General features: G+C 35.3%; 1 protein-coding gene across 6 annotated transcripts in view; it reads left to right on the top strand.

Moving 5' to 3' along the window:
- Nucleotides 1-3563: 3563 nt before the first annotated feature.
- Nucleotides 3564-24517, top strand: part of LOC135848732 (obscurin-like) — a 142847-nt gene continuing 121893 nt past the window's right edge. For 4 of the 6 annotated variants that reach the window (XM_065368705.1, XM_065368703.1, XM_065368704.1 and 1 more), the window contains exons 1-2: nt 3564-12209; nt 19024-19139. In XM_065368705.1, coding sequence (XP_065224777.1) covers nt 3948-12209; nt 19024-19139 — 8378 coding nt within the window. In that variant the 5' untranslated portion in view covers nt 3564-3947. The remainder of the gene's footprint in view (nt 12210-19023; nt 19140-24517) is intronic. The other 2 variants (XM_065368706.1, XM_065368707.1) reach the window with 2 other exon arrangements.

The following is a 24517-nucleotide window of genomic DNA, read 5'->3' as shown; positions in this document are numbered from 1 at the left end:
ATTTGCTCTCCGGGGGTTAGTTCTTGAAGAAATACAGCCATTCACGCAAATTTCAAAATTTCCTCACAAACGGTCATCTTTTGATTTTTTGGATTTTTTGGATTTTTCAATTTTGAAAAAAGCTGGTCAAAGAACCACTCTTGAAGTCTCACTTCCAAAATCGGTTCAAATGTAGATAAACTCGTTAAACAGGTCGAGTATAATACACAACTCGATTTTTAGCTGCTCAACTGCATATTCACGCCTTCTGGAGCAAATTCAAAATTCTGGAGAAATTGAAAAATCGCGCTGGAGGCTCCAGAATGGCTGGAAATGGTGAAATTTGGATTTGGGGGATTGGTTTTGGACAAAATACAGCGATTCGCGTGAATTTCAAAAATTTCCACACAAACGGTTATCATTTGATTTTTTAGATTTTTTAATTTTGAAAAAAGCTAGTCAAAAAATCACTTTTGAAGTGACACTCTCAAAATCTGCTCAAATGTGGATAAACTCGTTAAACAGGTCGAGTGTAATATACAACTCGATTTTTAGCTGCCCAACTTCATACTCACGCCTTCTGGGGCAAATTCAAAATTCTGGAGAAATTGAAAAATCGCGCTGGAGGCTCCAGAATGCTGGAAATGGTAAAATTTGGATTTGGGTAAATAATATTAGTTTTGGGACTTATTTTGACCATTTTTACTGATCAAGTACGTACTTTTAAAAAAACATAAATCACCAAAAATCGAAAAATGAACTTGGGCAGCTGAAAATTTGGTTTTGGGGGTTTTAGACTATGCTCTTTCCAAAAATCGCGGTCCCGTTCAAATCGGAGCGTGACATTTCAAGAGATTCCCTTGTAAATTGCTTTTTTTGATTTTTGGTCATTTTTGAAAATCAAACCTGGCCCAAAAATGGCGGAAAATCGAAATACAACTTTTACATAGAAAGCTGAATTTTGGCATGTACCCTACATTCGGCCCTCCGAATCGATTGAGGATAGTTTCGAATTCTTTTGAGTAGTTCTTCGACTTGAAGCAGATTTTTAAAAGTTGCAATTTCATCGACATTTTACTCAGTGAATTGAAAATATAAAATGATCAATTTGCATTCGTTCATAGTCATAAAGTAAGTTTGGATGGGTTTAATGGAATTTCTTGAAAATCTGGGATTTGTAAAATAAGGACGAAGGCTCCAGAACGGCTTGAATAAACCCATGCCTTTTCCGATCGATTCAGCAAGCTCAAATAAATTAAGTATATAAAGTAAATCTGATTGTGAGCTTTCCTACTTCATCAAAAAAAAAATATATCAGCTTTCAAAAATTTGTTGGAGGTTCTAGAACTTTTCAAAACGGTTCCAATTGATTCGAAGGGCCAGAAATAGCAATAGTACATTCTAAATTTTTGAAATGTTTGCTTTCTGATAGAGGTTTGGTTTTTTCCCATTTGCAACTAAACTTTAATTTTCAAAAAATTCAAGTGAAATCGAAAAATGAACTTGAGCACTTGAAATGTTGGCTGATGATGAATTTTTTGCATAATCTTTTGATTTTGCGTTAATGGTTTGGAAAAAATTGTTACTGTTTTAGAAAGCCTTCTCTCCCCCCCCCCCTTTATTCCTACCATTTTCATCTTAGTTCTTTCGATTCGATTGATCCCAAATTTTAATTTATGAGGGCCCAAAAAGTTATATTTTGAACATTTTACGCAATTTCGAGGTGAAAAAGTGATCGGAATGAATTTGAGAGGCAACTGAGTGATATTTCAAGACACCATGTATGTGAAAATAATGAATTGAATAGCTGCTGTTGGATGGTAAAATTATTTTATGATTAACAAACTGAAATTTTTTGCATTTTTTTGAGGGTCCGGGGGGAGGGAGGATTGGATGTGAATTTTTTTCACGTGTTGTGAGTATAGTTATCTGATTGGATCAAGTTTTAATATTTTTTATGAGCCAACTGCCGAATTCGAATTTTAAAAAATCGCCAAACTTTATCAATGAAATTCAAAGTTATTAATCAAAAAATCCGCCGAAGACTCCAGAATTAGTCGATACTGTCACCATTTGATTAGAAGGAATGGGAAATTTTTGTGAACTTTTGTTAAGGAAGTTTTGCCAATGTTGAATATTGGGTCAAGGATCTTCGATGAAGTGAAATTTACGTTTCTACTCCATGGGATACTCGTCAATTCCAAGTAGATACATAATAATATGTACATAATTATATAATTATTTGAATTTGTGTCAATTCACCTTCATTGTGAAGATATGCAAATTCGTGTACGTTCATATGTAACAAATTGCCTGTTCTTATAACTGAAGGCGTTCAATCTACATTTTTCAGTGATTTTAATTTTTTGAAAGATTTTGATCTTGTCGCCGTGAATGATGGATTTTTTTTATTTTAATCAGAATTCGAATGAATGAATTTTTAGAGAGAATAATTTATTTTGGAAAATTTCGATGGATGAGTAATGAAAGGATTTTAAAAAAATCTAATCATCGTTATTTTGGACTAATCGTGAAAATATTGTACAATTTGGAGAAAAAATCGTAGAAAATGACTCACGTATCGAATGAAAATGCAATTTTAAGATTAATAATGTTATCGCCAAAAAAATCTGGATGAGCCTCGTTTCCTGTGTGAAAATTTGAAAATTTGTGCTTCAAAAAGATCGTAAATTTCAACCCCTCCTCCTCAGTCTCTCCTGTGGGAATTTGATCAATCAATAACTATAAATTTTGAAGTTTCGTGATAAGATTTGTCGAAAAATTGTCAAAAATTCAATGACTTTTTGAGGAGTGAAATTGACGAATTCAGAAGTGCACAGTTAGAATGACTTTTTTGAGCTATACCTACAATTTATTTTCTTTCCTTTCGCTCGTCCTCTACTCATGAAAAATTACGTAATGAAATTATGGATTTTGAAGGAAAGAAATCGACTGCGAGTCAAATCAATTAAAATATCAACTCATTAGCTCTCTAAAAAAATTTAAATTCGTAAGAAAGGTCATTGTTTTAATAATCTGTCATACTTCAGTGATGATTATAAACTTGAAACGAGGATAAAAATATATTTCAACCTTCTCCTTCATTTCTCTGCGCTCTTTTATCAAGTCTTATCTCCACGCTGGAGGGAGACCATAACCAAGACTTGGTACGTATTTTAAGACTCACTGGAGTTACTGAATTAGCATTGTACGACATTCGAAAGGTCACAAGTCAAGTCTATATTTGGTACAGCTTTTTTTTTCTTTTTCTATTTCTCCAATCTTGACCCTACTAACTCGTTGCCGAAGTTTCGATGAGAGCGGGGCAAGGAGCAGTTCGGGTTTTATTTTGATTCGAATGTAATAGTTATGCATATAGTAGATTTTTTTTTTCTATTCGTTGTTTTGGCACCGATTTTACTCGTACACAAGAAGAAATAGAAATGTACTTACTTCTCTCGATGTTTTGGTTGGTCGTAATGATTCGACGAATATCGTGAGTATTCGTGTATGCGCGCAGCAAAGTTTACGCGATCAAAGAGCTTTGGCCAAGTAATAGTTTTTTTCCCTCGGTCGTGTTTTATTAGTTCCAGTGAAGTACAAACGAAATATTACGACAAGTTTTTCAAACGCTCGCGAGATAAATTATTATCGAAAAGGTACACGAGTTGAAAATTAATTAAAATTGAAAAAGTTAATATTTTAAATTACCTACTCGTAGACGAGAGAAAAATTGATATTATTTATTCGTACAAATGTTGCGACGCGATTAAAAATAAATACCTATTCAAATACGAAGGAGATGATTTAAAATACGCGTATTCGATATGATTCGGTTCATGGTTCCTATTTTTGTGCTCGTTAGTTCCTAATTGCGTTTTTGTATCGTGTTACCTGAGAATTATCGCGATTTATTTTTTTTACCCATCTGTGAAAAAAATTGGTGAAGTGACTGGTGCGATCGCGAAATGTCTACGTATTGTCGAATCACTGGTAGAAGTCGAGGATTACCGAAACCGAATTATTTCCCATTGCTGCCTCCTATATCTCCTGCAGATGCTAAACGATTATGTCGTATCACCGGAAAATCATACGGGTTGCCGACTCATCACTATCTTCCAGTCTTGGTCGCCTTCACCAAGCATTCGAAAACAGCGTGTCATATTACAGCCAACGCAGAGACCACCGAACTCCATCATGTAGTCGGAGCTGGAGTCAAGCACACTATCCTGAAAGATTACCGATACGTGTTTCCAGTTTTGGAAACCAATCCCGACCTGCTTCAAATGCTCGAATCCAAACCATCCGAATTGAGCAATAATAAATACGTTTACACCGTCGACGAACGTAGATGCAGTTTGGTGTTTCCTGGCAGGCTGGAGGCTGCTGTCAGAGATGGCGACGTTCGCGATATCATGCTGGCCACTCATGCTGATACTTTGCTCCTAAAATTACGTAAAGGAGGTAGTGTCGAAGTAGATGTGAAAGATTTGAGCTTCGACGAAGGTATGGAGCTCTATGAAGGTGAAGGACCCAGTCAAGAGGTGTTGCAAAGGCGCAGAAAACGTGCTGCTAAAAATCGAAGCGATTCTAACGACTGGCGTCGAAAAATATTCGAAGATAAAGAAAGACAAGCTGATTTCGAAGAAGAACGCTTATCCGAAATAAAATCCAAACGAATCAAAGTCAAACTAGACGCCATCAAAGAGTCACCTAATCTGTGTAGCTGGAATAATGTTCGTGAAGGTTTAATAGAATTGCACGCCGATCCGGAATTCGATCGAACTGTCGGCGAGACAATTCTGCAATTCGGCAAACAAGATTTGCAGAATTTCATCAACGTACCAGGTGCTCCGATTATTAGCACTTTACCTCAGTGTTTGAAAGTTCAAACAGAGAATGTCGATCTCAGCGTGTCCGTTCCTGGTATCATCAAACAGCCTATCACCATCGGCGAGCAAGTAATTGGGTTTCCTGTTGGTGCTGTTATTGCTCCCTTTCATCCTCTGGTGGCTGTAACCGATGAAGCCATCGATAACGCTATACACGTATTTAATGCTTCCAAAGATGAGCTGAAAGAAATACTCGTCAAACAACTCGATCTTCAGGCTCAGTACAGCGATATCTTACCTTTGATTCAACAAGTTCCCGACCTAGCCCAACAACTAGAAACATTGATCGGCACCAAGCAGGAAACCAGAACAGAATTCGGTGTCAAACTGGCCCTAGAAAGTGGCTCAAAATACGTCCCTGGTCAATTCTTCGATACTCCTTCAGGGCCCACTTTTGTTCCTGGAAATATCGTCGAGACATCGATGGGACCTTGTTTTGTCGCAGGGTTCTCCGTCAACACCGCCGAAGGGGTGAAATTCTTACCTGGACGTATCGTCAAAGAAGACCAACAACCTGTTTTCGTTGCTGGCCAAATGGCAGTTACCAGAGAAGGTGAGAAATTCGTTCAGGGTCAAATGGTGTGCACCAAGGAAGGCCCCAAATTCATCCCAGGCCAAACTGTCATCACCTCCGAAGGTGTTAAATTCGTACCTGGACAGGTGATCCACAATGCCGAGGATCAGAGTTGCAAATTCGTTCCTGGTCAGACAATAATGACCCCGGAAGGACCTCAGTTTGTATCTGGCCAATTCACTCAATGCAACGAACAAACCATCTTCGTTCCTGGACAGGCTGTCTTGAACGAGAACTACAATTGGGAGTTCATTCCTGGCAAAAATATGAAAACTGACGATGGTACTTTTGTCTTTGTACCTGGTAAAGAGATCGTCAACGAACTAGGTACCAGTCAATTTGTACCTGGCCGAATGATAATTGAAAATGGTAGCACGGAAAGATTCCTCCCAGGATTAACTGTTGACGATGGTGAAGGTAATATGCGATTTGTGCCTGGAATGCAGCTAGAAACTCCGGAAGGTATCAAGTTTGTCGAAGGTATGGTGATTAAAAGTGACGATGGAGATTTGATCACATTTGCTGTTGGTAAAGTATCTTCGAGCAGTGCAGATAGTACCATGATCGAGTTTGATTGTGCTAAAACCACCGACGATATTGTAATGCACGATATCTTGTCCAACTTTGGTATGTGCTTCAGTTCCACCCTTGCTGCCGAGGGTATCAACGAAACTGAAGTTTTTGGGCACATGATACAATCAGCTGAAGGTGTTGAATTCTTCCCCGGAGATGCTACTGGACTTCCAGCTGGTAAAGTGATTCCAGGCAAACTAATCAAAGGTAAAGAAATGCGTTTCATACCAGGTACCATGATCGACAATAAATTCATCCCCGGACAATTTGTAACCACCGGAAGTGAAGAAAAATTCATACCTGGTCAGGTGATTGAAACAAACGAAGGTCCTAAATTCGTCCCTGGCCAAGTTCTGCATACCACATCTGGTCCCAAATTTGTACCTGGCCAAACAATGGAGACTGAAGATGGACCTAAGTTCATCCCTGGTCAAATCATCGAGACAAAAAGTGGTCCTACATTTATTCCTGGCCAAGTCATTTACACTGAAGAAGAAGGATCCAGGTTTGTTCCTGGACAAGTTGTCGATACCATCGAAGGACCCAGGTTTGTCCCTGGTCGTGTTGTAGAAACTGGGGATCATGTCACTTTCATCCCCGGTCAAATCGTAGAGACTGAAGATGGTCTCAAGTTCATTGCTCCTGACCTTGAAGATGATCTCGAAGGTGGATATCAGTTCACTGTGCAAGGTTTCGAAGTTGCGCAGGAAGAATTGAAAATGATTCAGAGGAATTCCATTCCTTACGCATGTTTTGTTGGGGAGATGGCCATTGATTCGCAAACCTTACATCATTTGGCTCAAGCTGGAATGGCTGTTGGTAGACAACTTCCTGTTGATGTGCCTGTGGTTGACATCAAGTCATTGCCAACGACTGAGATGGCTTGTAAAATCGCCAATAAATTGGATCTGGATGTGCTGTACTCGGTCAAATTGAGCCATATTTTATCCACATTGCAACAAGCTTGCCAATCAGGTGTGGCATTGACGAGTAGAGAAATTGGAAATGAGACCTTGGCACAGTTATTGAATGTGGCTTCTGAATGCAATAGCAGTTCAGGTCTTCTGGAGACATTGGGTAATGCTCTGGAAGGTATCATCAAACAAGATATGGCCAACAAGTTGCAGGCTATAGATGGTTTGCACACATTCAGCGTTGAATTGGCTGCTACTGTACGGGATAAAAAACCAAGTAAGATTTTACTGCTTAAAAACATAATGCAAGGTATTGTTGATGAAAAGAGTCAGGTAATAGATAAATTGATGATTGTGCTGAATGGTCATAGCTCTACAGTATCAACAGTATTTCAAAATTTGTCACAACATAATCCCGAATTTGTTGATGAAGTCTTAGAAAATGTTTCCAACATATTGAAAAATAATGCTGACTTGAAAGATGATAAAGAAGTGATGGAAGTTTTGCATAGAGCTATTATTAAAAGCGTTAATGAAACTAGTACTAAACCAGGCTCCAAATCTACAAAATCAAAAGCTCAAAAAGCTCTGAGCAGTAAAGTAAAAAATAACATCCAATTACTAGTCAAGTCTTGTCAAGTTGCCAAAAATTTAGATGTTGATGAGTTACATTCAGTAAAACTCAGTGATATATTATCCAATATTCAGCAAGTTCACCAATCCTATGTGCCATTGACCAATAAAGAAGTTGGTGATGGCAACTTAATGCAGCTTCTAAACTTAGCCTTGCAATGTGATGGCAATGCCAATCTTCTGGAGACTTTAGGCAATGCTCTTGAAAATGTCATCAAGCAAGAGAATGGTGATACATTACAGGTTATTAATGATCTTCATAAATTGAGTAGCAAATTAGTAGCCAAAGTCCGTCATAAAAAACCCAACAAAGTTTTAATGCTAAAAGATATAATGAAAGGAAATGTTGAAGACAGGGATGAAGTGATTGAAAAACTAGTGGCTGCATTGAATGATCATGAAACTAATGTATCAGCAGCATTTCAACACCTGTCTCTTCAAAACCCTGAATTTGTCAATCAAGTTTTGGAAAACGCTTCTGATTTGTTGAAAAATATTGTCGATGTGAAAAATGAAAAAGAAGCAATGGAGATTTTGCAAAGAGCAGTCATCAAAACTGTTGCTGAAACTAGTAAAAATGCTGCCACAAAAACCAACAAATCAAAATCTCAAAAAACTTCGAGTAGTGAAGGAAGTAATGAAGTTGATCTACTGGTAAAGTCTTCTCAAGTTGCCAGTAAGTTACGTGTTGATGTGCTGCATTCGGCCAAACTGAGCAATATATTGTCCACATTGCAGCAAGTTCGCCAGTCTCATGTGGCCTTCACAGATGAAGAAATAGGTGATGAGAATTTGGTGCAGTTGTTGAACTTGGCTCTTGAATGTGACAGTAACAGTAGTCTTTTAGAGACATTAGGAGATGCTTTGGAAAATGTCATCAAAGAAGGTGGCTATGATAAGGTCAAGACCATTAATGAGCTTTGCACATCAAGTGCCCAATTAGCAGCCAAAATTCACAATAAAAAACCTAACAAAGTTCTATTGCTTAAAAATATCATCAAAGGTGATATTGAAGATAAAAGTGAAATGGTAGATACCCTGATGGCTATGTTGAATGAGCAAGAAGCCACTGTAACTGGAGCTTTTCATCATTTATCCCTTTATACCCCTGATTTTGTTGATAAAGTTCTAGAGAATGCCTCTCACATGATAGATGGCCTTGTTGATGTTAAAGATGAAAAACAAGCAATGGATATTCTACACAAAGCTATTATTAAAACCATCACTGAAACAGGCATCAAGCCTGGCACTATGATTAACAAATCCAAGTCTCAAAAAGCTCTGAGTCGCAAAGGAAGCAAAGATGTTGAATTATTAGTCACATCTTCCCAAGTTGCTGATAATTTAGACATTGATATGCTACATTCTGTCAAACTGAGTCACATTTTGTCCAGTTTACAGCAGATTCGCCAATCACACGTTGCTTTTACCAATGAAGAAGTTGGTGATGAAAATGTAGCACAGTTATTAAACTTGGCATTGGAATGTGACAATAATTCTGATGTTTTGGAGACTTTGAGTACTGCTCTAGAAAAAGTCATCAAAGAAGGTACTGGTGATAAGATCAAGACCATCAATGATCTTTGTGCAATAAGTGTTGCATTAGCAGCCAAAGTTCATGATAAAAAGCCAAACAAGGTGTTACTGCTGAAAAGTGTCATCAAAGGCAATGTAGAAGAGAAAAGTGAAATGGTTGATAAACTAGTAGCCATGTTGAATGAACAAGAGGCTACAGTTACCGGAGCATTTCAACATTTGTCCATTCAAATACCTGATTTTGTTGACAAAGTTCTAGAAAATGCCTCTCACATGTTAGATAGCCTCGTAGATGTCAAAGATGAAAAACAAGCAATGGAAATCTTGCATAGAGCTATTATCAAAACCATTGCTGAAACTGGTGTCAAACCTAGCCTGAAAAATAACAAATCAAAAACTCAAAAAGCACAGACTAGTAAAGGAGGCAATGATGTTGAATTATTAGTCAAGTCTTCTCAAGTTGCCAATAACTTGGATGTTGATATATTGCATTCAGTCAAACTAAGCCACATATTGTCTAGTCTACAGCAAGTTCGTCAATCCTATGTTGATGTGCCAACTGGAGAAGTCAAGGATGAAAATCTGAGACAATTATTGAACTTGGCCTTGGAATGTGATATCAATGATAGCCTCCTAGAAACTTTGGGGGCTGCTTTAGAGAATGTCATCAAACAAGATAAAGGTGATAAGCTTGATATCATCAACAATCTTCACACATTGAGTATAGAATTAGCTGCAAAAGTTTGTGATAAAAAACCAAATAAGGTTTTACTTCTGAAAAACATTGTCAAAGGCAATGTAGAAGAAAAAACTGAAGTGGTAGATAAGTTAGTAGCCATGTTGAATGACAATGAGACAGCAGTTGCAGCAGCATTCCAACATCTATCTCTACAAACTCCTGAATTTGTTGATAAAGTCATCGAGAATGCTTCCCATATGTTAGATGGTCTCATCAATGTCAAAGATGAAAAAGAAGCTATAAAAATTTTAAACAAAGCCATCATTAAAACCATCTCTGAAACCAGTAAGAAAGCAAGCTCCAAATCTAGTAAATCAAAACTGCAGCAAGCTTTATGCAGTCAAGAAAATGATAATGTCCATTCATTAGTGAAATCTTGCCAGGTTGCCAAAAAATTGAACCTCGATGCAGAGCATTCAGTCAAACTATGCCAGCTTCTGTCTACTTTGCAACAAGTTCACCAATCCTATGTCCCTTTGACCAATGAAGAAGTTGGTGATGAGAAATTGATGCAGTTGTTGAACTTAGCCTTGCAATGTGATACCAACTCAGAGCTTTTGGAAACTTTGGGCGATGCTTTAGAAACCATTTTCAAGAAAGAGCCTGGTGATAAGTTGAAAGCTATCGATGATCTTCACACGTTGAGCGTTGAATTAGCTGCCAATGTCTGCAATAAAAAACCCGACAAAGTTTTATTGCTCAAGAATATGGTTAAAGGTAATGTTAAAGGTAAAGGCGAAGTTGCAAATAAACTAGTGGCCATGCTGAGCGATCATGAAACCTCAATGTCTGCAGCATTTCAACATTTATCCTCACTAAACCCCGAATTTGCAGAAAAAGTACTAGAAAATGCTTCCATCATTTTGAGAAGTTCTGCAGACATTAAAGATGAAAAAGAAGCTATGGAAGTTGTACACCAAGCTATTATGAAAGCAGTCATCAAAACTAGCATGAAACCGGGCTCCAAAACCAACAAATTAAAACTCCAACAAGCCCTAAGCAGCGAAGAAAGCAACGATGTTCATTTATTGGTGAAATCATGCCAAGTTGCCAACAATCTAGACGTGGATGCGTCCCATTCTGTCAAACTGAATCGTATCCTGTCCAATTTACAACAAGTTCGCCAATCAAATGTTGCTTTGACCAGTGAAGAAGTTGGCGATGAGAACTTAATGCAGTTGCTCAACTTAGCCTTGGAATGTGATACAATTCCAGATCTCTTGGAAACTGTCGGTGATGCTTTAGAAAATATCATCAAACAAGACATTGGTGATAAGTCTAAAGTAATTGATGATCTTCACGCGTTAAGCGTTGAATTAGCTGTCAAAGCCCGCAATAAGAAACCCAACAAAGTGTTACTCCTCAGGAACATGATAAATGGTCAAAAAGAGGAGAAATCTCAATTGGTTGAGCGCCTAATAGCAATGCTGAATGATCATGAAACCACCGTTTGTGTAGCCTTCCAACATATGTGCCAACAAGATCCCGAGTTTGTTGACAAAGTCTTAGAGAACACAGCCGCCATGTTGAAAACCATTGTTGACAAAGAAGATGAAAAAGAAGTGATGGAAACGCTGCATCGAGCCATCATCAAAACAGTCGCTGAAACCAGCGAGTCCAAAGTTCAACAAGCTTTGCTCAATAAAAAAGGCAATGATTTCAATCTACTTGTCAAAGACGCCATTAGCCTGGCAAAGGCTTTGGGCATGTGTGAAGTTGTCAACATCTTGAATGAAGTCATCAAAGATCGTAATTCCGTTCAAGTCCTAGCCAAAGATACCATAGTTATGGAAGTCCTAAAACGTCTCACTGTTATGAGACAACTTGCCGAATCCAGACCAAACCTCGTTAAAGCTTTGAAGGATTTGCACTCTGATCCTTACGCTGCTCGTAGTGATCCTCGACTTCGAGAGCTGGTCAGAGAAAGCGCCATGTTAATGGTTATTCCAGAAGAATCTCTGATCAAGTCGTCTGCTGATATACCCAGCAGTATAATGTTTAGTGATAATTGTCTGGCTGTTGAGGATTTCATGGTAAAAACTCGACAATGTGGCAAAACCTTCTTGATCTTGAAGAAAGGTATTCAAGCAGTTATTCCCAGAGAAGCAGCCAAAGATGTCCTAACTGGCAGGGTACCTTACACAATGCTAGATGAAAATGGCATCCATTACTTCAAACCACTTCATGTATTCAATGCGTTGAAGTTGCCGAAAGTTGCCACCAATAGATTTCATAATTATACCTACATTCATCCGGCATTGCTGGATGATGATTCATCTTCTGGTACCAGAGGAAGTTCCATTAGTACAGAAGATTTACGCAAAACATTACCAAATGGTCATGGCCACCATAGCCCACATCACCATGAGGTAAACCTAGAGCTCGCTTTGGGTTGAATTGAAAAATTTTTTTGCTTTTATAACGAGCTAGATTTAGTAATTTTATAGCTTTTTTATGTCATGTACTATGTGTTGCTATAAAAAAAAACTATCAATAAATTTGAGCTTTTTATCTGTGTATTTATGTTGGCTTCTTATACTTATTACGCTTTATGCTGTGCTACGCTGCTTTCTAACATTTATAAATGTTTTCAGCTTGTTTTAAAAGTCGATGGAAGAGTTGTGCAATCAATTTCTGAGTAGGTGCAAAATTCAGGAAAAAAGTTGAAATTTTTACTCAGCTGAAAAATCAAGCTCTCGACTAGAAATAAATAACATAAAAATTATAATTTGAACGAATTAGGAAAAAATTGAAGGAAAAGTGACGATTCTGATTCAAAAGTAGATACGTAGATAATACAAAAAAAAAAGTTTTTTGAATTAAAATTTATTTAGTTGTGATTTTGTGAAAAAAAAAAAACATCCAAAATTCATGATTTTGAGGAAAGTTTATGAAACTGAAAATCACGAAGAAAAAAATAAAATTACCAATCGTAATCATTCCAAAATTCAGATTTTGGCCCAAATGAAAAAAATTGCAGAAATCTGCACCACATCCCAAAAATGGAAACGAATCCGTGTTTCGAAAGAAAGGGAAAGGGCCAGTCTCTGTTGTATAGTTTTATTTCATATTTAATACGTACTTTGCTTAATCGGTGCATCGGATGGAAATGACCCATTTCTGTTTTATGAGCGATGCGATGTAGTATATAGGAGAAGACGCGAAGGGTGGATATGCTTTAGTCCCAACGAACACATAATGCAAAATTGGTCCAGCAATGACGTTATAATGTTGGCAAAGCAGATTACTCCGGCTGATAATGAGTGCATTTATTACAACTCTTTAACGTGGTAATGACGAAGAACATGTGGACTACTCGTACGTGCAGGGTGGTGCCAATGAGCTAAAACGTACTGTATCATTGTTCCTGGCGATTTAATACACGCTGTGATGTGAAGTACTCTTCGTACACTTACTTCAGCCTAAAGGTACTTGTACTATGTAGGTACTGGGTAGTGGGTACCATGTGTAATTTTGCACATACTCATACGTAATATTTTGTAATTACGGAGACGTTATCTTACATGGTTGTGTCCGAAGTAGGCTATCGTAGAAATTAACGAGCCAAAAAGTATAATGTACCTACTCTGATTTTTTCGTAGGTACTGTTCGACCATTTTCGATGTGTTTTTTTGTGTTTTGGTGCCACACTGTCCTTGCTGCGTGACCCCTTTTTCTTCTGTCTATGTATAGGAACTGTTCTGTTTTTGATTCAATATTGTAGACCTTTTTATATCGATGTTAATCTATCAAGATAAAATTTTTAAAGGAAAATTTGAAAATAATTGGGGGGAGGGGGAGGGTCTCTAGAAAGAGGGCGTATCAACGTGATTTTGGAGAAAACTGCGAGCTGAAAAGTTTTGTTATCATTTTCATCTTGTTTTGGACTCTGCATTTTTTGAAGAAATTCAATCGATGTGAAAGTTGAAACTTATTGCATAAAACACGAATTTTTTATCTCAATCAGAAGAAATTAATTTAGCTCTCATTCCAAAAATAATTCTTCTCAGTCCCAACCAAAATTTTTACAAACATTTTTTCTCATTCCAAGGGATCTTTTCGGCTAGATTTTGTTCGAAAATCAGTCATGAGGCAATTCGACCATCTTTACCTCTTTCGGCTTTCTTGAAAAGTAGGAGGAAAAGAAGGGGATGGTATTTGATTGATTTTTGAATTCTTTCAAATCCTCAAAAGTGGCACCAGAAAGTCAGGAACGTTTACTTATTATGAATTAAGAATTTCGAATCTTTTTTTGCAATGCCTGTTGCCCAAATAAGATTTCAGAAATTTTTATTTGACATGGCCAAAAATTTAATAGACACTGGACAACTGCTAGAAAAATTTGCGCAGCTCCCTAATTTTATAAAGTTGGGGATGGTAAAAAAAATTGTCTGATAAAATTAATTTCTTCATCTATTGAAAAAAAAAATTGCAAATGTAACCTTTCTTTTATACTAGAAATTATTACAGAGATATTCACTTGGCCAAAATTCATAAAGTTAGTCATTGCTTTTTTTAAAAAAATCTGTGAATGATTTTTTTTCAACTTGCATAGATTTTCTATAGTTCAAGGCGAGGCAGAATTGAAAGATCGTCCCTTCCTCCCTCCCTCCCTCCCTCGCTCCCATCCTCCCTCCCTTCCTCTTCAGCTGAAAATTTGCAGCTAATGAAATATTGCAAATCTATTCAAACGAGCGTAATAAGCAGGAAAAGTAACACGAAAAAATGTTGAAAAAACTTTATCTAAGTATTTGAAATAAATTTACTAAAATTGACCAATTTTGTGTGAAAAATTGATAGAAAATACCTAAGAAAATAAAATTTGTTGAAACTTCACTATTGCAAAAGTGGTTTGTGTGTAAAATTCGCTAAAAATGGTCAAAATCACTGAAAATGAAACAAAATTTGTTCAAAATTATTAGAAATTTTGTAATTCGACATTTTTTTGCGCAGCCTTAACTGAGTACTTACAGAAAAGGAGGATTTGCGATAAGGCCATTTTTTGGCACCTGCTAGTTATCGACTCAACCACTCTTAAAATGTTGTAATAAATGTACGAAATATAAATCCGTGGTGAGTTAACCCAAAATGACCATTTTTTGGGCTCCAGGGGTTCCCAAAGTTGCGAATAAAAACATAATTGAGGAGCTTGGTGACAAAGTTAGACAAACGCCACAGGGTTGATTTTGAGAAATCTATGTTTTTTGTTACAAAAATATACAGCATTGTAGAGGTGGGGGATATTTGACAAATTGTAGTGATGATACTGAGTAACAAAAATACAAAAAATATCCTTCCACCATCACCCCCTACCACTAATAAAAAGAACCTGAAAATGCACTTGTCTGATTTTGAAACCAAGATGAAGATAATTTGAAATTGAAGCTGTCTAGATCAGTTAGGTTTTGATACGTATAGGATTTTTAACCCTCTTTCCATTTCTGAGGTCCCTTAGTTTCAAAATAGTACATAAAAGGTCAAAAAACGCGATCAAAGTTGCGCCTTAGTTTCAAACACGGACATGTGAACATTATCTTAGTTTCAAAATGAGACATATCCTATCATCTTAGTTTCAAAAACAGACATATCCTGGATATGTCTGTTTTTGAAACTAGACAATTTGCACATGTCTGTTTTTGAAACTAAGGCAAAACTTTGAGCACGTTTTTTACCCTTTTACGTACTATATTGAAAATAACAGACATTGGCAATGAAAAGAGCGTTAAAAATCCTATAAGAATCAATATCTAACTCGATTTTTGTAGAAGTGGCGTTTGTCTAACTTTGTAACCAACCTCCTCAATTATAGGAACCACTTAGTATTATTTTCAAAAACTTTTTTAGCATAAAATATCAATTTGAACTAAACAAACATTATGGGAGGTTATTTTCTTACTTTAGACCCTCGGGGGCAAAAATTGGGGGGTGGGTTCAATTTTTTAAAAATTTTGGAACCACCATTTTGGACCTACCCCTTCGAACCCCGCTAAAAAAATGTTTACAGTTTATTAGTATCTGAAAGACCTCTATCCTACCAAATTTTGAGCTCAATAAAAATTTTCGCTGGTATACTCAAGAATCCAATTTTCCAATTACATATTCATAATTTCGATATTTTGAGAACCCCTGAAAAACTAGAAACCTGCAATTGGCGTCAAACGTAACGTTCTGAGGTGTATATTCGATTATTTAGATGAAGAAGTTGAATTAAGCTCCCTGTATATTCGTAATTTTGAAGCTTTTTTTAGAGACCCCCATTTTAGGCTCCCCTAGAAATGGCGTTTGCGCATATTTTTTCAAATGAATTGAAGAATTTACATTTGAAACACACTTGCAAGTGCTCGATAATAATTTTTCGTAGGATTTTTCCAGTAACTTTCAAAATTGAGCTATTTTGAATGAAATTCTGAGATTTAACTCTTCGAAAAGACGTGAAAATAACGTTTTCATGATTTCAACGAAGTAAAAATGCCAGAATTTGACCTAAAACAGCTCAATTTTGAAAGTTACAGGAAAAATCAAATGAAAAATTATCGAGCACTTGCTAGTGTGTTTCAAACGTGAATTCTTCTATTTATTTGAAAAAATATGCATAAACACCTTTTTTAGGGGTGCCTAAAGTGGGGTGCTCTAAAAAAAAAGCTCCAAAATTACGAATATACAGGGAACTTGATTCAACTTTTTCATCCAGATTATCGAATATATACCTCAAAACGTTACGTTTGACGCAAATCGCAGGTTTCTAGTTTTCCAGGAGTTCCCAAAATATCAAAATTACGAAAAGTTGGAAAATTGAATTTTTGAGTACCAGCGAAAATTTTTATTGAGCTTAAAATTTGGTAGGATGGAGATCTTTCAGATACTAATAAACTGTAAAAAGCTTTTTAGCTGGGTTCGAGGGGGTGGGTCCAAAATGGTGGTTCCAAAATTTTCAAAACATTGAAACCCCCCCCCTTTCTGCTCCCAAGAGTCGAAAATAGAAAAATCTCCTCGCATAACGTTTATCGAGTTCAAACAGATATTTTACGCTAAAAAAGTTCTTGAACATAGTACTCAGTGGTTCCTAAAATTATTTTTTTATTCACAACTTTGGGAACCCCTGGAGCCCAAAAAATGGTCATTTTGGATTAACCAACCACGGATTCGTATTTCGTACATTCATTACAACATTTTAATAGTGTTTGAGTCGATAACTAGCGGGTGGCAAAAAATGGCCTTATTGCAACTCCTCCTTTCTTCTAAAAATATTTTAGTTGGCATTTTTTTTTTTCAGAAGAAAACTCATTGAAATAATGTTTAGGAGGAACGAGGAGAAAGGGATGAAAGGAAAGCGAAGAGAGGCTACAAAATTCACCATTTCGAAATTTTATTGGGCAGTGAAAAAAATTTCTTTTTTAATGATTTTATTGCACCCCCTTCCCCAGTATTTTAGTCTTTTTGCAACAGTTTTTTCAAGTATTTCAAATTCGAGTAACTAGATTTTTCAATATTACAAAGAAAAATTGCAATAACTGTTCAAATCTTGTTCATAAAATTTCAATGAAGTTTGCAGTATTCTCCACAATTTTCCATAGATTGTTTCTATGAGGTTTATGGTGTATTTTTTTGCTGTTTTAATATTTTAACCTAATGTTATTGTTGCAAAAGATGTTTTTTTTTTCATGCAATGCTATTTTTATCACGTTTTCGAAAACCATTTGCGACTATTCAGAGAGAGGCACTGAGTTTTTCAAGGATTTTTTGATGTTTTAGTGAATTTTCACTCAGACTTGAACAATTTTTTCAATGTGTAGAAATTTGAAAAAAAAATTGATTTACCTGTAAAATTACTTTTTTTTCCAAGTTTTTCAAATAATATAGCGATGGCTTGGTTTAAAAAACACGTAAGTCCAGGTTTTTCGAAAATGCTTTTATTGTGGTTTCTTTAGTAAAAAAAAACGAGGAATCTGGATATAAAAACCTCGTAAGTCGAAAATGCACCCTAGCGCTGTAATCGGCGAAAATCTAAGATTGAAAAACGCGTAAGTCCGATATACGAGGTTTCTATAATAAATGAAAAATACGTAAGTCCGACTTACGAGGTTTCTATTATAAAAACCACGTAACTACAAGAATTTAAATTTGAAAACCTCGTAAGTCCTCGTTAAAAACCACGTAAGTCCTATGTAAGTATGATGAAAACCTGTATGTCGTCTTTAGAAACCTCGTATGTCCTTTCAAAGGGCTTTAATTAACTACTTATAATTGATCAACCTATAAAATATCATCAGGTCATACTGTTAAGACCCCTAAAATATAATAATGCAATCTAAAACTGCAAATAACAACATCTGAATGTTTCAAACGTTTTTTTGCTCTCCTGAAAAATTTACCATTTTGGACTTACGTGTTATTTAAACCAAGCCATCGAAGGTCGATTTTTTTTCAATCATTTATTCAGATTTTTTTTTGATTTTTGCCAAGATTATACGTAAGGTTAGAATTTTCAGTTTCTGCTCCGTTCATTCTCTCGTTTCTCCCTCCTTCCCCCTTGCTGTAAATGTCTTTCGATCAGAACTTGTTCAGGAAAAAGGAAGAAATAATTTTGGAAAATTCTGTACCCTAATTTGAAACTTGTTTTCCCCACTTTTTCGAGTAACTCAATATTTTCGTCAATTTTCCGGAATTAGTACAAAGTATTTTTCAATTTTTCCACAGAAGGTCATCATAATTTTCAATTTTATAAATTTTTAGCACTCGATCTCTCATTACGAGTATAATTTTTTGGCCTTATTTCGTTGTGAAAATTCACCATCCCCTCGATTTTATCGATTACTTAATCAATTATTAACGACGCTTTAGCTTGAGCTTCTCGCAATACTTTTTTTTTTGCAAAATACAACCAAAGAGTAGACCTGATCGAGTAACGTTCTATGTATTTTGGTGTTTTCTGTATAGGCGATACTAACGTCGACGAAAAGTAGAAATTTAGGATCGAATAGTTACCATTGCTAAAGGCGGGCAAGCTTCTCCTTCAGACGAGTATAAGCTCGACGGTGGCAGATTCGATTCCGCGTGCCGCATAAATATACGCTCACCTTATACGCCATTGTACAAAATATGTTTTCCTCATCCTTATCGCTGGCCTTTGCGGTTTGAAATTTCATACTAGATATTAATTCTCGGCCAATGTTGTCCATTCAGGGTATGGATGAAGAATTCGTATTGGTTAAAGATTTCGTAACTGACGATGAAGAATTTTACGCCGATAAAGGAGAACGGGTAAAAGTTCTGAAAACCGATGATGATGATCCGACTTTGTGAGTATTCGAATAATATCGTATATCTTCATACCTACTTCTTGAGTTTTGTTTCCCAATTTTAACATCACCATCACTGTTTTTGGAAATTTTTACCCGATTTATAATAACGCTTTTAAGCTTATATTTTTTTAATGTTTTTGTACCATTTATACTGTTTTACGATCTATGTTTTATCCCTGTCTGTGTCCGTCTGTGTTTGTGTTCTGTGTCGTGTTTAATTTCCTATTTTATCGGAGTGTTTTTTTTTTCTTTACATCGAAGACACACGAGCTTGTAATGGCGATGTACCTACTACTTATGCTTTCGTATGGAGTAAACTTTTTTTCTTCAAGTTTTTAATTTTACTTCACGCTTTTTTGAATAATTCGAACGTTGGATGGCGAGTAGATGTCCGATTGTACATTAATTTTTCCTTGTATAGGTCTGTAAAGTGTAAAAATATTAATGATAAATTTTCGAAGAAATTATCATGCATCCCGAGAAGAGGAGGACTGTTGCCAAGTGTTTTTGTACGATAGTAAACTACACACACAACGCTATACGGTGAAAAATTCTAAACACTTTGGTACATATTCGACGAAGATCAGAATTAGTGGTGTGCTTTTTTTTTTATGGTGCTCTATTCTATTCTATTCTTTCTTTTCTTCTCCACACTCGAGTCAAATATTTATAGATTATATAGACTACATGTACTATAAATATAGAGAACTTTTACTCGAGGAAGATTTACCGAATGAGCGTACATTTGCATGTATTTACACATCACACACACTCATACTTTACTACTACTTACCTGTAATTTTTCCTATTTTTTTTTCTTTTGCGAGAGGAAATAATTTTTCTTCATTTTGATTTTTCTCTTTTTTTTTTTTACTTAATTCTCTGTGATTTATGTGTTATCTTTACCTGTATACGTATCGTTTCAGGTGTTATGGTTTAATGATTATTTTAATGTAGTTAGTACGTTTGTATGTTTCTAAGATGATGGTATTGTTTTGGTCCATTGTGTACCTATCCTGTATACCTACCTATTACCTATCTACCTATATACCTTTAACTTTAATTGTGGCGATGATGGTTTTGTTTTATACGTTTGGTTACCATTATTAGTATCATTATTATTTATAAATACCTCATTGTAAATATATTGTTTTAATTATTTCACGTAGAGGGTTTTATTTAATGGCGTAGAGCTCATTGCGTGCTTTTTTTAATCTTATAGGCTTCGTCAAGTGTTATAGTCAGTAGTTTGGAGAAAGGTGGTGTTGAATGAGGAAGCTCTAGGTTGAATGATTTACTTGGTATTTGCTGAATTACAAACTAGGTGTCAAATACTTGGGGAAAAAATTAACCAAGTTTGCTATCATTCATCATAAAAACTGTGTGATTTCATCTCCATTTGTCAATTTTTAAAATCATAAAAAAAATTGAAAAAAAAAATGAAAGAGTTTGTTAAATTATTTCCAGCTCTCTTTACAGAAATTCGAACAATAATTGCGAAAAAAATTGGATTTTCGTGAGATGTTCTATACAGACTGAAAAATCTGTGAAATGAAGTTTCAATTTTGAGTGGCAAACCAGTTTTCGACATTTAACCTGGAAAAATTTTCAAATTCACTAGATTTTGACAAATTTTTAAACATTTATCGAAAATCTAAAAACCATCACTGGTAGCTTGAATTTGACTGTGGCGGTTTTGAGTTTGACTTGTGAGTTTTATTCGAATCTGAATCGTAACGTGTTCGATTGTGATTTACTTACTCGTGAATATTATTATGAAAAAAATATATTTTCAGAACTTGTTCAACATTTTACCACGAATTCCCAGTAATTCATCGAGTTGAAAAAAAAGGAAAATTAAAATTAAAAAACGTTTTCAATTAGCACACGAATGTTGAATTGATTCTTTTTTTAGTTTCAAAAATATTTCTCTATCTTAGAAGAAAGAAGAGTGCTTCAAAAATACTTACAATTTGTTGGTGGTTTTTTGAAATATGTATTTTGATGAAATTGTATGGAATACTCAGATCACTCATGTATCCATTTAGTGCACCAAATTTCAAGGAATTTCCTCGTCATCTCTCCATTCAAGGGGTCAAGATAGAAAATACGTTTCATTCCGCGTACCTATCTCAAACAAAAGTAGTAAAGATGAAGTTTGCTGAAAATCTTACCAAAAAAAATTGTCGTTCATTTTCAAAATTACAGCAAAAGTAATTCGAAAAAAAATTAGCATTAAATTCGAGATTTTTTCAAAATATTCTTGCAGTTGGAATTCTGAAAAAAGGTCAGAATTCAAAGTGTTGAGCATTTTGGGGGGGGGGGAGCAGCAGAACATTGGCAAAAAATCTTATTTTTTTATGAGAATTTTCATACATGCTTTTCTAGATTAAATCCTAAGTTTTGAAAAAAGCAAGGTGAGACAGAGCAACAGACAAGGGTAACTCCTTCCAAGATTACGCTGAAATTAATTTTAGCCAACAGACACCAACCAAGAAAGTCGAGAAAAAAATCGGAAAATTGAATTTCAAATCGAGGAGTTGCAAAAAAAAAAAAATACGAGAAATCTGCATAAAAATAACCAAAAATGAAACAGTCTCATACCTCAGAATTGAATAACATTCGTTGGAAAAATTTCCTCATATTTCTTCACATGGAAAAAATGCCGTTGGGAAATGCAGCAAATCAAATTTTAGGTCAAGGGATTGTGAAAATTTCCAGATATTTGCTCAGCAAATTACACCAAAAGTCTAAAGATTGTGTCAAAGAAAAGATGCGATGTCTAAAAATCTGAAAAATGCGAGCGTAGAAATGTGGGGAAAAATCAAAAATCAAGTTTTAGATCAACGAATGGTAAAAAAAAGTTGATAAATCTGCTCAAAAATAACCAAAAGTCGAAAAATTGTGTCAAAGTAAGTCTTAAAATCGAAAAAGTTATTGGAAATTGCATGAAATAGGCAAGTGACTTTCGTTTTGATGATTTTCTTATCATTTTACCTTTTTTTTTCTGACCAAGGAAAATGCGAATTGGGTTTTTAATGAAAGAGGGGGTGAAGGGCATCAAATTTGAAAAAATTTAGGTGCAAAAATATTCAGAATAATCAAAAATCAAATTTCACAGGGTGTCTATTGGCAAGGAAAACAAGGAAATAGCAGGGATTTCACTCGAGGTAGCAAGGAAGCAGGAAAATAGCAGGGATTTTGACCATTTCTGTGTAATAGCAAGGAATTTCCAAAAAAGTGCCTCTTGAATTTTCAATTTCATAATGCATTTTCCAATTTTTCTTGTAGTTTTTCTCATTAAAAATAGTTGATTTCTACTTTTTGAATCATAAATTTTCAAAATTTTCGCCCTCGCTTCGCCCGGGCTGAATTATTTTGTATCACAAATAATCTTTAATTAAAAATGTCAAAAGCGAAAAGTGAAAATTGAAAAAAACATTCAAATAGAAAATAATGGTGTTATACTTCTTGAATTATCATCAATTTTCAAAAGCGGTTGCCCTCACTTTGCTTTGAAATTGGAAGTTATAAAATTTCAGGGTTGTGCCTCAAAAAACGCAAAATTGTGTGTATTGTGCAGCTCAAAATAGCAAAGAGAGATGGAAAATGTTTTTCAAGAGCATCAAAAAGCACGAAATTTTAGCGTTGAAGCTTCTTCTTAACAGATTTTACTGCGCTAAATTGTTAAAATCTTCGCCCTTCTCTTCTAGTCTTAGATTTAATTTTCAAAGTTCAAAAGCTGAATAAATCACAAAAACGACGAAAAAAGGTACGAATTTTTGATTTCAGTACCTACCTATGTGCGTATACCAAGAAAAATTGCTGTTCATTTCCCCTTTCGATACGTAAGTATTTTCTGCTAATGTGACAATTAAAAAATAAGGGGGGAGTGTGGTGGTGGGTATTAGAGTGGCACATTTCGCTCTACCGTTTATTGGACGCCAAAAACGTCAAGAAATTTCCTACTAAACGAGTACCTGTACACAAGGGGGGGGGTTGTATTTTTAAACTCAAATTTGAGGCAAGGAAAAACAAGGAAATAGCAAGGAATTTGATTTTTCAAATCCAGTAGACACCCTGTTTCAGAGCAGATGGTGGGAAAAAGTCGAGAAATTTGCTCAAAAATGACCATATCAGTCGAAAAATTGAACCAAAATTTAAAATGAGAAAAACTTCTTGAAAATTGCATAGAATGAAATAAGTAGGTAGGTGAAAGACCTTCATTGTGATAATTTTCTTATATTATTTTCATCAAGGAAAATACGAATTGGGTTTTTGATGAGGGAGGGGGGAGGGGTAAAAGGAGTCAAATTCGAAAAACATGGATGTAAAAGTGTCAGCAGAAGTCGAAAATCAAATTTTAGGGCAAGTCGGACGAAAAATTTACTCAAAAATCATCAAAAGTCGAAAAATTGTGCATTTAGGTAATGTACCTACTTTACTTTGTAGAGTTCATTTTTTTCATGCTAATTTTTTTAAGTTTGGAAAAATTTGCAACTTTTTTTTCGGCGGGGAGTGAAAGAAGGGGCAGAAGCAACAAATCTAAGAAATTAACACTCCTTAAATTTTTTTTTTTTTTTTTTTTTTTTGGGTGTTTATAATTACAAGATTATTACACCCGTAAGGGGGGGGGCTAGATTTGGTTTGTGAGGCCGATGTTTGGTTGAGAAGAAGTCCAGAAATCAGGTTTTCTCCCAAAGACCTTTAAAAAAATTGAGAAATTCGCTCAGATATCAATAAAAGTTGAAAATGTTCTCAAAATGCAGAAAACTTTCTAGAAATTGCATAGACAGAAAAATTGTGTTCGGTTAAATGATTTTTTACCTTCAAAAAATTCAATTTGTTTTTTTAGGGGGGAGGGAGTGGGATAAATCTAAAAAATGGAGATGAAATGAGGTTGAGAAAAAGTCAAGAAATTCAGTTTTACCAAGACTTCTCCCCCCCCCCCAACTCAAACAGAAAAATGGGAGTTTTCAATTTATTTTTGAAAATTTCGATGTTTATCAAAGGGATCTATAAAAAAAATTGATCGATAGGTTTGCGACATTGGACAAATTTTTTGTCAGTGCATCTCTTGCACCCCCCTCTCTTCTTTCGTATCCAGAGCACGAGATAGAAAGTGCAAATTTTCTCTTGTTTTCGTGTGCCTTAAATGGAAGTAAGTAATGAAGAAAAATATTTGCAGAGAATGGACGAATTACCTATTATAAGATAAACATAATTTGACCACATTGATATCAAAAAATTCTAAAAAGAACGTTCCTCGAAAATTTTTCTTCATTTTAAAATTAGAAAAACAAAAAAAAACTGAAAGTAGGAATGAATTAAAAAAATTTGGATTTGGTTGAAAAACTTTTCAAATTTTTTGTCGT

The sequence above is a fragment of the Planococcus citri genome, chromosome 5 (genome assembly GCF_950023065.1).
Source record: "Planococcus citri chromosome 5, ihPlaCitr1.1, whole genome shotgun sequence".
Lineage (NCBI taxonomy): Eukaryota > Metazoa > Arthropoda > Insecta > Hemiptera > Pseudococcidae > Planococcus > Planococcus citri.
The sequence above is the reverse complement of the archived record's forward strand: the minus strand, read 5'-3'. Positions and strand labels throughout refer to the sequence as shown.